Below are 13,963 nucleotides of genomic sequence, written 5' to 3'. Positions count from 1 at the left end.
ATTCTGAAGAGCTCAAAACAACACTATTCAGGGTGTATCACTGTCAGATTCATGGATGAACATACTCAGATGACTCACCGGTGAGTGGCTGTGTGTCTTCTTCTTGAACGATAGTCTGTGAAAGAAACCAGAAAAAACTGAGATGTTGTTGTAGTCATAACATGGTAGATTTAGTTTCATTCACTAACTCTGACTTACATACACATGTTAGTATTATTACAAATACAAAAATAAGGTTATATATAACTAAAGAAGCATACATCTTTTAAGTGACAATATGATGCAGAAGATATTTACTAATACTATACCACAGTCTGCATAATTTACTTTGATATTTAGTGGTTTACCTTAATGAACATGCCCTTAATCAAATATTAGAAAGATTTTACTACAATTCCAAATCTTAAACACACACATGCACACAAATCTCAAGATCTAATTAATCCTGCAGCCTATTTTGGGCACAAAGAACATAAAGTACATAAAAAAAAAGTAGAGAACTATGTGTGGATGTTTTAAAATTCATTTGCTAAAATCTAATTTAAAACCCAAATTAAATGTTATAAATTTTATACAACTCTAGTATGAATTGTATAAATTCTATACAACTAAATATTCTCAAGTATGATAAAGCCTTTTCACTCCCTGAAAGAAGTATACCAAGATTAACAGACTAACACAATAACAGTATACTTTCTTGGAATAAACTGAGCTCAGAATTCTGAATGACTGGAAAACAATGAAAATTGAAATGCTGACTGATGTGGTGTGCTTAAGTTATAATAGTTTTGTTTCCAGTATTTGTTTGAAAAAACACTTATTTCTGATGATGAACACTTGGCATTTTCAATTTTGTTGTTGTACAGCAAGAATCACACATGAGCCATGAAGGCTTTGCCTCTTGATTCTTCTCCTTTGTAAAATGAAAACTGAATAATGACAGAAATCTATACACATACACAACATGAAGGCTTTGCCTCTTGTCCTTTGTATAATGGCGACTGAATACTGATATAAGTACACACACACACACACACCAAGAAGCTTTGCCTCTTGCCCTCTGTATAATGGCGAATGAACATTGATATAAGTACACACACACACACACACACACCATGAAGGCTCTACCTCTTGTCCTTTGTATAATGGAAAATGAGTATTGATATAATGAATAAACAATGTATGAGTCCACACACACACACACACACACACATGAGACCAACACTCACCTCCACATCTGGTCCATACACTTCCTCTGCAGTGGGATAATACTTTTTGTCCTCATGAAGAACCACCTGCATTTCTGGCTGCTCATCAATGTCATCCTGGTCCATGTCCGCATCCTCATCCTGTGATTACATTGCACCATACACAACAGTAAACATAATATTAATAATGCCTGCATTCCATTTGTTGAAAAATGATACAAAATCAGAGTCAGAATGGTGCAATGAACAACTTTGACTGAGTAGTAGAAAATCATCACTGCACATTTCCCATTCAACATTTCAGCACAAAATCATCACTGGACTGAATTGTACAAAAATCAAACCAGTGACACTCAAATCCCAGTTGGATGCTGTATTACAGCGCTTGGCCACAGGTCCATGTATATGCGTGTGTGCATATATGGGAAAGAGACAGAATAAGAATATCAGGTTGATAAATATGCATATACATGAATGTGTGTCCATGAGCATGCATTAAAATTAAAAAAAGCTTAAATACCCCTACATAAAACATTTCCTTATGGGAGTATGGGATGAAAATACCTCATACTGTCATAGTTTTTTTAAAAATAGGAATGAGCTAAACTTTCAAAACAGAATGAGCCAATTCCATAAAATAAAAATGATTAAAAACAGGTAACTTTGTCTATTTTTCCTTCTTGAATGCAACTGAGTAAATAATATGGAAAAGCAGAAAATTATACTTTAGAGACACTGAGACTGACTGTCCAATTTTAACACCACTATACATACATCTCTGTCCACATATTCCTCATCATCTTGATTGTCATCATCATCTAGGTCTTCATCATCGCTGTCCAGCTCTGGTCCAATGTAGTTGCCAAATTCATCATACAGATCTTGATCCATATTTTTGACAAACAGCTATACCTCGTCTCTTCCAGTTCAAGTAATGCTGTGCAGCACTGTGCTTCAAAGAAACAGAACCTGTCAGACACACAAAATAAAACAGAAAATGATGTCAGCCAAGTCCATTACATTATAATAAAAAATACATATACATTAAAAAAAATCAAAAATACAAATTCTATAATCAAGATATTTTTTCTATCATTTAAGAAAATAAGTTAAAAAACAAAGTGAAGTTCTCATTGAGGTTAAATCCTCAATGAAACTTAATTCCAGAGATGAAAAAGTGAAATCTGTAGATTATAGTAATCAGTAAAGTGAGTAATAGCCCATTTCTGATAGGCCTCAATTTATGTGGCCCAGTCACATCTGCCAGATGACAAGCTTCAAGATGAGTGGTTCAAAAACAGATTATTTTTCAGTTAGAAGTACACACACACACACACACACACATATATATATATATATATATATATATATATATATATATATATATGATAATCTATATATATCTAAATTAGTTAAAACCCATTATAAAATCTTGATCCAGAAATGATTCTGTTGTCATTTTGAGTTTCACTAATAATCTTAAATTCTAAGACTTGGAAAAAAAAAAAAAAAAGAGAGAGAAAGACTAAGAATAGTAAGATACTGTTGTGCAAATCAAACAAAAAATCAGCAGTGAATGAGTGAGCAATATAATGAATGAAAACTGAACAATAGATATACCCGCATCAATATGGCATGGAAACCTGCAGAGGCTTTCAACTCCCCAGGATTAAAAAACTTGAATGGGTTAAAATAAATACTCATGAAAGTAAGATCGACTCCAGTCTCAAGTATCCAAGTCCCAATCCTTCCAATGCATTTTTTCTAATTTCACACATACTGCCTGCTTGACCAAGCTGATGTTGTGTTCACACTCCAACACATCATAATACATGCAGTTGGCACACACACACACGCAAATCAGTCAAGCAGTTTGTATCCCCACTCCTTTTTCTTTGATTCATGTTTTTGTAACAGCTTCATTCTTTCATCCACTTTTTTTTTTGGATATGTAACGAAAAGAGAAACAATGCAGACCCAAAAATTTGGTGACCCACTCAGCAGTCATTTATCTTTATTTTTTTTCATTTATTAACAATCTTTTCCACTTTTCTCACCTATCCATTCAACTATCTGAATTAGTGAATTATGTTTTCCCCACCACATATATTTTTTTTTAATGCATATCTCTGCTACCTATTTTTCAGATCACCTTAGCTTAAAAAACCTCTGCAAATCCCACCTCCCTAAAAAAAGAAAAGAAAAAGAAGATATTTTGTATTTTGTTTATTAACACAAATTAAACAATATCTTTGAGCTGAGCAATTTGAAATTCAAAAGTGGTGAGGAAACAACAGTGTTACAGTAAACTGTACACATGCACCAACAAGTAAACCTGCCAACTGATTCATCAGTGTTATACTGTCCTGTTCTTAAATCATCGATTATGAATGGATTTGCTAAACATTTTGTTAAGTTTATAAATACCTGATACAACTACAAGAGACTCACAGAGAGAGGGACAAACTATCAGATGCGGAGTGGAGGGTGTTCATCTGGGCTATATTCACATTTCTTCCCACACACCTTGTTACAAACATTACTTAAGTTATTCCACCCAGAAGGGAACAATTGTGGATATATATATGTATATATATATTACCTTGGCTTAAGCTGGGGTATTCTGCTCTGCAAATGGCCTTTGCCATAGATTTGTAAATTAATAAAGTTCTATCATTTATCATTTTAGTGGCAGTGATTCATCTGAGTGTTGGAGATTGGATGCTGGACCAAAAGCTCTTGAAAAAGACAATATCATTTTCAATCAAACTGGCACCTCATTTGTTTATTATTTTTTTCCCCAAATTGAACTTGGACACAGCAGCCTATGTTTACGGCAAAGGTTGATCTAATTACCTGCTTTTATCAATTACAAGCACCACTGTAATTAATTCAAGCTAGTATGTATGCAGCTTATCAAGCCAGAATGTGTGCAGCTTATCAAGGCAGTATACATGTAATATATGCAGCTTATCACCCATTCTGACAGTTTATTTCTGCACTGTGGCAGTGATTTCCCATTCAAGTGACTATCTTTGCTGGCCTATACCATGGAACATGTTGCCAAAGAACTAACTCAGGTTGTTTTCAGGGTAGCAAAACTATTCTATGGTCAGAAATCAGGATGAACAGAAGTTCGAACAGTCACCTGTGCATAGTGGCCAGGACCACAAATGCAAAGTCCACTCTACATGAACTGATCAAGCCAGTAAAATAAAATTCTCTAAAGGTTCAGATCTATTTCACAAGACACCACTCTGAAAATGAGAATTCTATTTATTTCAGTTCAGTAAAACTTGACAGTAACAATTCACAATTCCAAATTAAAGGTCTTTGCTTTTATTGTTGTTGTTGTTTTATGCAAATGAAAGTAAGTGAATCTGAAAAGTAATTAAAAAACTTATAGGTGTTATGTCATTTTGTCTGATAAATTTCCAAAATGCCCTATTGAATTTTCCTTGACCTGGGACATACGTCCTGAGCTTTTGGATTTTCAGATGAATTCATCACAGCAAATACTGATGTATAAATAAATAAACAAATAAATAATGAAATCATGTTTGTGTTTACATCCAATGCCATGGTGTGTAACTGTGAGGAAATACAAGTTAGGAAATCTACAAGAAAGCAGCTGTACTCTCTCTCTATCTCTCTCTTACACACACACAGGATGGGGGTTAATCTGTTTATTTTTATATATATATATATATATTTTTTTTTAATAATTGTGTGTCGACATAGTGTAGTAGTAGTGGTTGTTTCCTGTTACTTTCGGCTTTGCCGGTAAACGTATCGCTTGCCCCACCCCTACCTCCACTCTGACTCCATTATTATTATTTATACATCGATCTGTTCTAAAATATCGACAACCTTTGATACAGTTAACATTTGATCACTTTCAGTGCGAAAGAAACTACAATCATAGAAGCCCACTTCGGGTAAAACTGAATAGTGAATTGCTTCTTCATTGCAATGTGACAAGTGACTGCAGCTTCTGGGGTCCCCAGCTACTGTGCTGGCGAACCTCGAAAATGAAACAGAAACGCATTGTCTCAATATTATGGTCTGATGAAGTCATTATTTGTTTAATGACAACTGGTGCGAAGGGGTTAATCAGTGCACGGGGTCGATCCTACCCTTACCTTGAACAAATAGTCGACAGTCCTAAAACTCAACAACGAACAATGTGCGTTCGTTTTCAAGCGGTCCGGTGCGTGCGTGCTTCCTGTGAACCACCGGAAATAGTGTTCGTAAGACGAAAAGCTAAACTAGTCAATAAATCTGATAATAAAAATAATAATAAAGAATCAATAACGGCTAGATTTATTGTCCTTTAAAACTACGAGCAGCTTACAATTATTTTGATGATTCTAGGCTTAGATTAGCTTTTATTTGGCTCACCTACTACAAATAAACATTTTGCAATACTTTTCACTTCGTTCCTATAGACTAACATGTCTGCTTCCATGTGTGTTGATTTTTGATGTGGAACTCAGGACTGGTCTATTCCAAGGTTCAGAAATACACCCTCTGATGTGTGCAAAAATTGGAATAAAATTTAAATACACAAATAAGTTTCAAGTAAGTTAAAAAGATGTGTACGTTTAAAATTTGAATTTGCTCAATGTTGAAAAATGCATCAGACATATATGGGGACTCTCTTTTTCTTCCCCACTAAAAGCGGGCAAAAGGCCTTGTCAGGCCTGCACGCCATGATATTGATATGATATAAAATAGGTTGAAAATTTCCTCATGATTTGTGATTTTTGCACGGGATACACAGTAGATTCCGCATGTTCTTTTTCTTGCTAACAATGACAATAATTGTGGAAAGAAGTCATAAAAACTCAAACTGCTCTAAGTTTTTTGCAGTGACACCAGTTTAGGTTTGGTTGTGGTTGGGGAATGAATCACACTGATCCTTCGATGGCATAAAAAAAAGTAAAAGAAGGAGTACTTGAGCTTTTTCCTCCTGTAGAGTCAGCTGTTGTTGCATACTTGATCACTGACCAGTAAGAACAACAAAACAGGCTTTGACTGGTTGAGTTTGAGCATTATCATATATCTGCCCCAACAATACATCTTGGATCATGAGTTCATTTTGTGCCAAGGGACAGAATACAATACAAATAACAATTCAAGGCAACCAGTGTATGAATTGTTTAAACTATATTTAAGATTGTTTTAAAGTCTAACTTGATTGATGGGTGTGATAGCTTTGTGATTAGGGTATTTCACTTTCGCTTTGAGGGTTCTGTGATGAACTGTGACAGCATGTAGTGGGCTACTATTCTTTTACATGTTGGAATTTTTCCAGTCTTAAAGGTAAAAAAGACAAATTGAAGACCTAGTGGCAGAACCTTCATTGAGGGAAGTTACTTGCAGCTTACAGAGGTGTGTTTTGGAAACATGAACATGTGTATAGATACAGGATTCATGATGTGAAAGTAATGGTCAGAACAATGACTGGTGATCGCTAATGATCATGTGCAATAAGACTAGGAATCTGATTTTTATACACCAGATAGTCAAACTGGGCTCATTAATGATTTTGATATCTCTGTTTGCAGTTGTGCTTTAATCACGTTCAACAGAAATGTGTGCTGCGAAAGGAGGACCAAGAGTTTTGCGACTCAAAGAACTTGAGAGCAGGCTCCAAGATGTTGATGTGTTTGAAAAACCTAAAATAAAACTGGAACAATACCCAACAACACCTCACATTGCAGGTGATGTGATGTCTTGGCTGCAGCTTGTAATATATATTTTTATTCTCTTATTTTCAAGCTCTGTCCTTCCATAGCCCATATATCATATGTATGTGATTATATAAATCATTAAATCAAATGTCTGTCTGGTGTTTGCCATCATTGCAAACACACCACACACACACACACATACACACACACACACACACACACACGTGTGTGTATATGTGTGTGTGTGTGTAGGTGTGTGTGTGTGTAGGTGTAGGTGTGTGTGTGTGTGTGTGTGTGTGTCTATATATATATATCTGTATCTATAATATCTATCTATATATCTATATATATATATATTTTTTTTTTTAAATAGGATACATACAAGTACACACACACACACACACACACACACACACACACACACACATTTATATATACACACGCACACAAACACACACACGCACGCACACACACACATAATAGATATATATAATGAGATAGATAGATATATCTTGGTATGATATATACTGTGTATGTAAAGCCTGTATGTGTGTGGATACATGTGTACATGTACATGCTTGTATTACAGTATGAGTGTTGATTTAGTTACTCGAGCAGGATTCATTTTTTCAGACATAATTACTGAATGATTATTGGGCTGATTCTCCCTTATGGTATCTATTCAAAGAGAAGGTTCCACTACCATTTGGAACTGCGTCACTTCACTTCAGTTTCTTGAACTCGGTCTTAGCAGACAGTTAAATAGCTAAGATTCTTCAAGTACTGTTTCATTATGAAGCTTATCAGTTGCAGCAGTATGATATCATGGTTAACAGGTGATCAACAAATACACTCTGGAATCACTGTGGTGGTTTTTACTGCTGTCTTGTTTAGTCACTTGAGCCAGCATTATAACTTCTGTCCTGAGAGTGAATCATTCATTATCTTGCACATATTTATGTACATAACTTCGTAAGATGAATGTGAAGGTGATGATTTGGGGTTGTAGTGAATCAAAGACTCACATTTCTGGATCTGTTTTAATGCATTTATGAATATGAACTAGCATTATGACTAAATATTATGTAATGTGTGCATAACTTTGCATGGACATGTTAGTACATAGAATGATAGACATGTGCATATAAACTGACAAAGTGCTTAACTGTCATTTTTGTCATGAGGATGTACCAGACAAGATTTAGCCTATCATCTCTTGGAAATGTTCTTATTCAGTTAAACACAAATGACAAAACTAATGAGATTAGTGCCTAAACATAAAAGTTCAAAGTGAAAAACAAAGTGACCAGTTTAACATTCAATTGTTTTTTTTTAGTTCTCTTATCTGTTTGATGTATATATATTTTCACACTGGGAAGGATTTTAATTTTGATTCAGGTAATACATTCTCCATTCTCTACTATTATTATATACTAATATCATTAAAATTTCTGTGCAGGTTGTATGTTGCATACAATGAACACTCAGTTTGATGACATTGAAGGGAAAACAGTCGCTGATCTTGGTGTTGGCTGTGGTGTTCTTGGCATTGGGTGCAGCATACTGGGAGCCAGGTATTTATTATTTTATTGTTCGATTGCTTAGACCCCAAATTATTTCATGAAAAAATGATGAGAATTTTTTGTACACCATAAGTAGATTGTTTCCTCTCCAATGTAAAAGTATTCAAGTACATGTGGCAAAACTCATTGAAAAAAACCCTTTAACTTATGAGTCATAATTCTTTTTTTCTGGAACTTAATTATTTAGAAAATGTCAGTGAGAAAGGTAAAATGACAAACAGTTAATTTGAGATAAAAGGTCTGTCTGTTTGCCTCTGCCTGTCCCTGACAGCGACAAATTGGTATGTTCACACAAATGAATGAGTGTTGCTATTCTGGTGTGTGTTCTAAGAATACATGGCAAATAAGTTTAGTAAATACTGCATATTTTCTGTCACACCGAAGAAATATGTTTTATAAATGTATTTCAAAGATACTCAAATGTGAGAATTTTGACCATGTTTTTCTGTAGTTTTGAAGATAATTATTAAGTTCAGAATTTTTTTGAGTGTTATGCAATTCAGTTTTTAATCTCAAAGATATTTTAATGGATTTATTTGATCAGTTAAGATAACCAGTAACAAGAGTAAGGTCTGAAAATTTTTTTAACAGCTATGTAATTAAGTTTTTGATATTCATTTGTAATATTTCAATGAAGTTCTTCGATCAGTAACTAATAGGTTTTACTTTGAATTTTATGAATGCATTTGAAACCATCAGCATTACAGAGATGAACAATAACACAATGAACAATACAATGCTGATTGTGCTTTTTACCCTTTTTATTTCTCCAGCTATATTTTGGGTGTAGACATTGATGAAGATGCACTGGACATCTGCAGACACAATCTGTCAGATCTTGATATCAGCAATATGGACCTTCTGCAATGTGACATTGATCAACTGCTGACTGATACTGGACGTCTACATAAAGCTTTTGATACTGTTGTCATGAATCCACCATTTGGTACAAAGTTCAGTGAAGGTAAGTAATGAAATGGCCTCATTATTTGTTAATTCCTAATGAAATGCAAAAACCACATAGTTTGTAAAATATTAGAATTAATCAAGTCTTGTCAGCAGATTTTGAGTTATCTCTCCTGAACCTCTCAGTGTGTGTGTAGTGTGTGTGTGTGTGTGTGTGTGTGTGTGTGTGTGTGTGTGTGTGTGTCTTCTTTGAGTTTGATTCCCTCTTTTGTTGCTGTTTGTTTGTTGGGTAACAGGAGTACTATTTCATTTGCCATGTGTAGAAACATATCACCTGTTGAAACACTGCAGTTTTCCTTAAAGGTGCTTGAAGTTGTGATATGTTTATTCATGTGGGTGGGGGGAGTTAACACCAGAAAACCAGCATGGATCGAAGATGACTAATCCAGTTGCTCCTGTCTTGGCCAAGTATGACATATTTTTTTGTGTTTAAATCTGTCTGGTTAAATACACCATTCATTAATTTTTGTGACAAGGTTGTTTGTGTGCGCATATGTTTGAAATTTGACAAATGAAACTTTTGGCATGGTCAGTCAATGTTTCTAATCAGGTTCTGTATGCATTAGTGTGTGTGTGTGTATGTGTGTGTGTGTGTGTGTGTGTGTTTGTGTGTGTCTCTGAGACTGACACAGGTTTAATCTTTTTTCACCATGAAATGCTTCTGAATGATTTCTTGTTTGTCATTTGTACCTCACGCAGGAATTGACAAGATATTTCTAAAGACTGGTTTGTCCCTGGCAAGAAATGCTGTCTACTCCCTCCATAAAACGTCTACCAGAAAGGTGGGTTCATTTCACATACATCTGTATCAGTATATGGGAATCAAAGGCACCGATGCCCTGATTTCCAAATAAATTTCTATATCATTATAATGCACAAAAAACAATCATCAAACTTCAAGAAAAACATCATTGAAAAGAAAGATCACCTGTGAGTCAGTCATCACTTGTCTTTTCAAAATTTAATTATGAGTTAGCCAGTCACAAAAGTAATCAACTCAATACAAACAAATGAGCTGTATCTTTCTTGATCAGAGATTCGTCTGAAAACTTTCTTTGGAGATATGAATGTGTGCAGCATTTCTGGTCCACATTACAAAAAGAAAATGAAAAGTGTACCTTATTCTTCAACTTGATGTTAAATGTAAATGTTATATTTGGTACAGGTTCGCAAATTCAAACATACACAACACTTGATTTCTTCATAATGTTTGCTAGGCCTTTTTTCTTTTGATGTAGAATGAATAGAATAAACATTTCTGCTTTCCTAAAGGAGTTGAAATAAAACTGAAGAATACAATGCACCTATACAGAATTTCACACAGACTGGTTCTTTTATGCCGCCTTTTTGGAACATTCTAATTAATTTTCTTTCATTTGTCATGATGTTGCTTTTAACACTTTTGGGCAGTTGTTGGTACATACTTGGTTTGTTTTTCGTTCTCATTGTGTGTGAGTTTTGGAATGTTGTACTTAAAACATCAGTACATCATCATGTAATATTCCAAATCAGACTGCTCTTCAAATTGCATTTCATGCTGTCTGTCCTTGTCTGCCTGTCTGAATTTAATTCCTTTCATCTTATCTGTCACCCTCTGCCCCCCCCCCCCCCCTTCCCCACCCTCCCTGCTCCCAACCCTTCTTCCTCCAATGTTTCAAATGCGTGTATTCACTTATATGTATTTTTGAAATTAGATATTTCAAGAAAAAAGAAAAGAAAAAAAAAATCAGATTCTTCTCAAATATTAATTTTGTGTTCTTTTGCAGCACATTATGAAGCAAGCAACTGAGTGGGGAGTAAACGCAGAGGTGATTGCCCAGCTGCGTTATGATTTGGCCTGCACCATGAAGTTTCACAAGGAAAAGTCAGTTGATATTGAAGTTGATTTCTACAGGTTCACTTTTGGTGGATTTTCCAAGTCATGACACACTCTGTGTGTGTGTGTGTGTGTGTGTGTGTGTGTGTGTGTGTGTGTGTGTGTGTGTGTGCAAGTGTGTGTGAGACAGAGAGGGGGGGGGGGGGGGGGGGGAGAGAGAGAGAGAGATTATTCTTTCTTTCACTTTGTTTTGGGGAATAAAGTGAAAAAATGAAAATGCAATCACTTTTCGTTTTATTTTGCTATTGACTACTTTGTCAAATCACTGCATTATTTCAGTTTTTCTTTTTTTTTTTCCTTTTTGCTTATGAATATGTAGGTTTGTGTGTGTGTGTGCGTGTGTGTGTGTGAGAGAGAGGGGGGGTGGGGGGGGGGGGGGAGAGAGAGTTTTGAAGTTATTTGTTTGTGAAATTGAAATAAAAAATGTGGTCACATGTATTTTTGTTGTTGTTGCCTTTTTTTTCACTTCAATCTGTGTCTATTCATTGCATGAATTCAGAGTGTGTATTTGTATGTGTATGTACATGAGAGAGAGAGAGAATGGTGTGATTTTTGTTTGTGGTTTGTTTTGGGGAAATAAAATGAAAAACTCAAGTACAGTAGTTTCTTTTATTTTTTTTATTTTTTTATTTTTTAACCTTTTATGTCAGTGTCAGTGTGTGCCATGACATTGCATAATTTAAGTTAAGAGACTGTGTATGTGTGTTTGAGAGAGAGTGTGTGTGTGTGTTCTCTTAAAAAAAACGAAATGAAAACCCTGCCTTGCACACACTCAAGAGGGAGAGAGAGATTCAGAAGATGAATTCAGCACATGATTCTCGTGTTGTTGTTTTTTTTTCCAATAATGGGCATGAGACATTGTGTAGTGTTGTCCACACACACACACACACACACACACACACACACACACATTTCTGAAATTTTTGAGAATGCTCCTTTATTCTTATGTGAGTTGAGGCCATTGTATTATTATTTGAGAGAGAGAGAGAGAAGATAAGCTCAGCTCGTGATTGTCGTTTATTTTGATATATGAGCTATGAGCAGGCGCCACTGAAATGTCTTCAGTACACACACAAACACAAGCATGCAGGCATACACAATTTGAGAAGATGAACTCAGCAATTGATTCTCGATTATTTCGATATGTGCAGGTGATAGCATTGTTGTCAACACACACACACACATAGTGAGCGAAGGAGATGAACTCGGCACTTGAACTCAGCACGTGATTCTGAATTATATAAGTGCGTAGATAACTAACACACACACACACACACACAGGGAGAGAGAGAGAGAGGGAGAATCAGAAGATGAATTGACTCAGCACATGGTTCTCGTTTATTTCGGTACGAGCAGGGGCCATTGCATTGTTGTCAGCACACACACTGCACACATGAATTCAGCACGTGAAACGTGTTGGCTTTAAATGAGCAGGGGCCATTGCATTGTTATCAGTACACACACACAGAGAGAGAAAGGGAGACAAGGAGGGAGAGTCAGAAGATGAAATCAGCACGTGATTCTCATTTATTTTGCAATGAGAAATACCATTGTTTGAGAGAGAAATGTGAGCAGACACACACACAGTCAGAAGATGAACGCAGCACGTGATTCTCGTTTATTTCGATATGAGCAGGGGCCAGGACATTGTTGTCAACACACACACACACACACACAGTGTTCGTTCTTCAGATTCAAAGATGACCATGGTTTTAAAAATCAGATGGAAGATCGATGCCTGTAGGTCGGGAGGTGACTGATGAGGCCAATCCAGGCGCTGAAGGCTTGCCCACGTGTGGGACACAAGTGAGTGGGTGCTGTCGTGGCGGTGGATGCTGCTAAGGCCTTGCGCACAGCACGCTTTCGTTGCGCCTAGGTGATGCGCCTGGCTTCAGCTGCATGGGCTCCTGTGGTGATCTTGCTGCGCCAAGCTGGACGGTCTAGAGCAAACGTCTCCCACGTGTTGATGTCGACGCCCTGGTCTTTGAAGAACGCTTTGAGGCAGTCTTTCTGGCGTTTCTTCTGCCCTCCAACTGAGCGCTTGTCCTGACACAGTTCTCTGTTCAGCAGCTGCTTAAGCAGTCAACTGTGGCATTCTGACCTTATTCCAGCCCACCTGGCTCGGGATTTCTGCAGGAGGGTGTAGATGCTGGAGAGGCCAGCTCGTTCCAGGACTTCCATGTCGGGGACTTTGTCCTGCCACCTGATGTGGGGGAGTCTGCGGAGACGACTCGGGTGGAAGCGGTTGAGCTCTTTGGCGTGTCTGCTGTAGACAGTCCAAGTCTCCCTGGCATACAGGAGGGTGGTAAGGACCACTGCACAGTATATCTTCAGCTTGGTGGTAGCGCTGTGCCCTCCACGCCCCCAGACGTTCTCACAGTCTCCCAAAGGCGGTGCTGGACACGCGCACACGCACACACACACACACACACACACTCACTCACTCACTCACACACACACACACACACACACACACATATATATATATATGTGTGTGTGTGTGTGTGTGTGTCCAGCACCGCCTTTGGGAGATATACATGTGTGTGTGTGTGTGTCCAGCACTGTCTTTGGGAGACTCCGTGAGAACATCTGGGAGCGTGGAGGACTCTCTCTCTCTCTAATATGATATATATA

The 13,963-nt window shown here is 36.7% G+C and overlaps 2 protein-coding genes across 2 annotated transcripts in view; one reads left to right on the top strand and one right to left on the bottom strand.

The window, feature by feature from the left end:
* The window catches only part of LOC143301224 (116 kDa U5 small nuclear ribonucleoprotein component-like), a 33,319-nt gene extending 27,881 nt beyond the window's left edge, over positions 1 to 5,438 (bottom strand). The window contains exons 1-4 of the mRNA XM_076615356.1: positions 5,351 to 5,438; positions 1,983 to 2,177; positions 1,230 to 1,349; positions 79 to 115 (exon numbers count right to left, since the gene is read on the bottom strand). Of these exons, the coding sequence (XP_076471471.1) occupies positions 79 to 115; positions 1,230 to 1,349; positions 1,983 to 2,099 (274 nt within the window). The 5' untranslated portion in view covers positions 2,100 to 2,177; positions 5,351 to 5,438. The remainder of the gene's footprint in view (positions 1 to 78; positions 116 to 1,229; positions 1,350 to 1,982; positions 2,178 to 5,350) is intronic.
* Positions 5,439 to 5,651: 213 nt separating this feature from the next.
* Positions 5,652 to 11,471, top strand: LOC143279446 (rRNA N(6)-adenosine-methyltransferase METTL5-like). The gene is made up of 6 exons (XM_076583489.1): positions 5,652 to 5,789; positions 6,779 to 6,934; positions 8,364 to 8,478; positions 9,261 to 9,451; positions 10,153 to 10,235; positions 11,220 to 11,471. Exons 2-6 carry the CDS (start codon positions 6,805 to 6,807, stop codon positions 11,376 to 11,378), a joined length of 678 nt encoding a protein of 225 aa, XP_076439604.1. The 5' UTR covers positions 5,652 to 5,789; positions 6,779 to 6,804; the 3' UTR covers positions 11,379 to 11,471.
* The last annotated feature ends 2,492 nt before the right edge of the window (positions 11,472 to 13,963 follow it).

Source organism: Babylonia areolata, chromosome 2, assembly GCF_041734735.1.
Source record: "Babylonia areolata isolate BAREFJ2019XMU chromosome 2, ASM4173473v1, whole genome shotgun sequence".
NCBI classification, from domain to species: Eukaryota; Metazoa; Mollusca; class Gastropoda; order Neogastropoda; family Buccinidae; genus Babylonia; species Babylonia areolata.
This window is presented reverse-complemented; position numbering and strand designations above follow the sequence as displayed.

Coding starts and splice junctions, on each gene's coding strand:
- LOC143279446 (XM_076583489.1), top strand. CDS start 6,805: ATGTGTGCTGCGAAAGGAGGACCAAGAGTTTTGCGACTCAAAGAACTT. Junction 6,935..8,363: donor AACAACACCTCACATTGCAG/GTGATGTGATGT, acceptor ATTTCTGTGCAG/GTTGTATGTTGCATACAATG. Junction 10,236..11,219: donor ATAAAACGTCTACCAGAAAG/GTGGGTTCATTT, acceptor GTTCTTTTGCAG/CACATTATGAAGCAAGCAAC.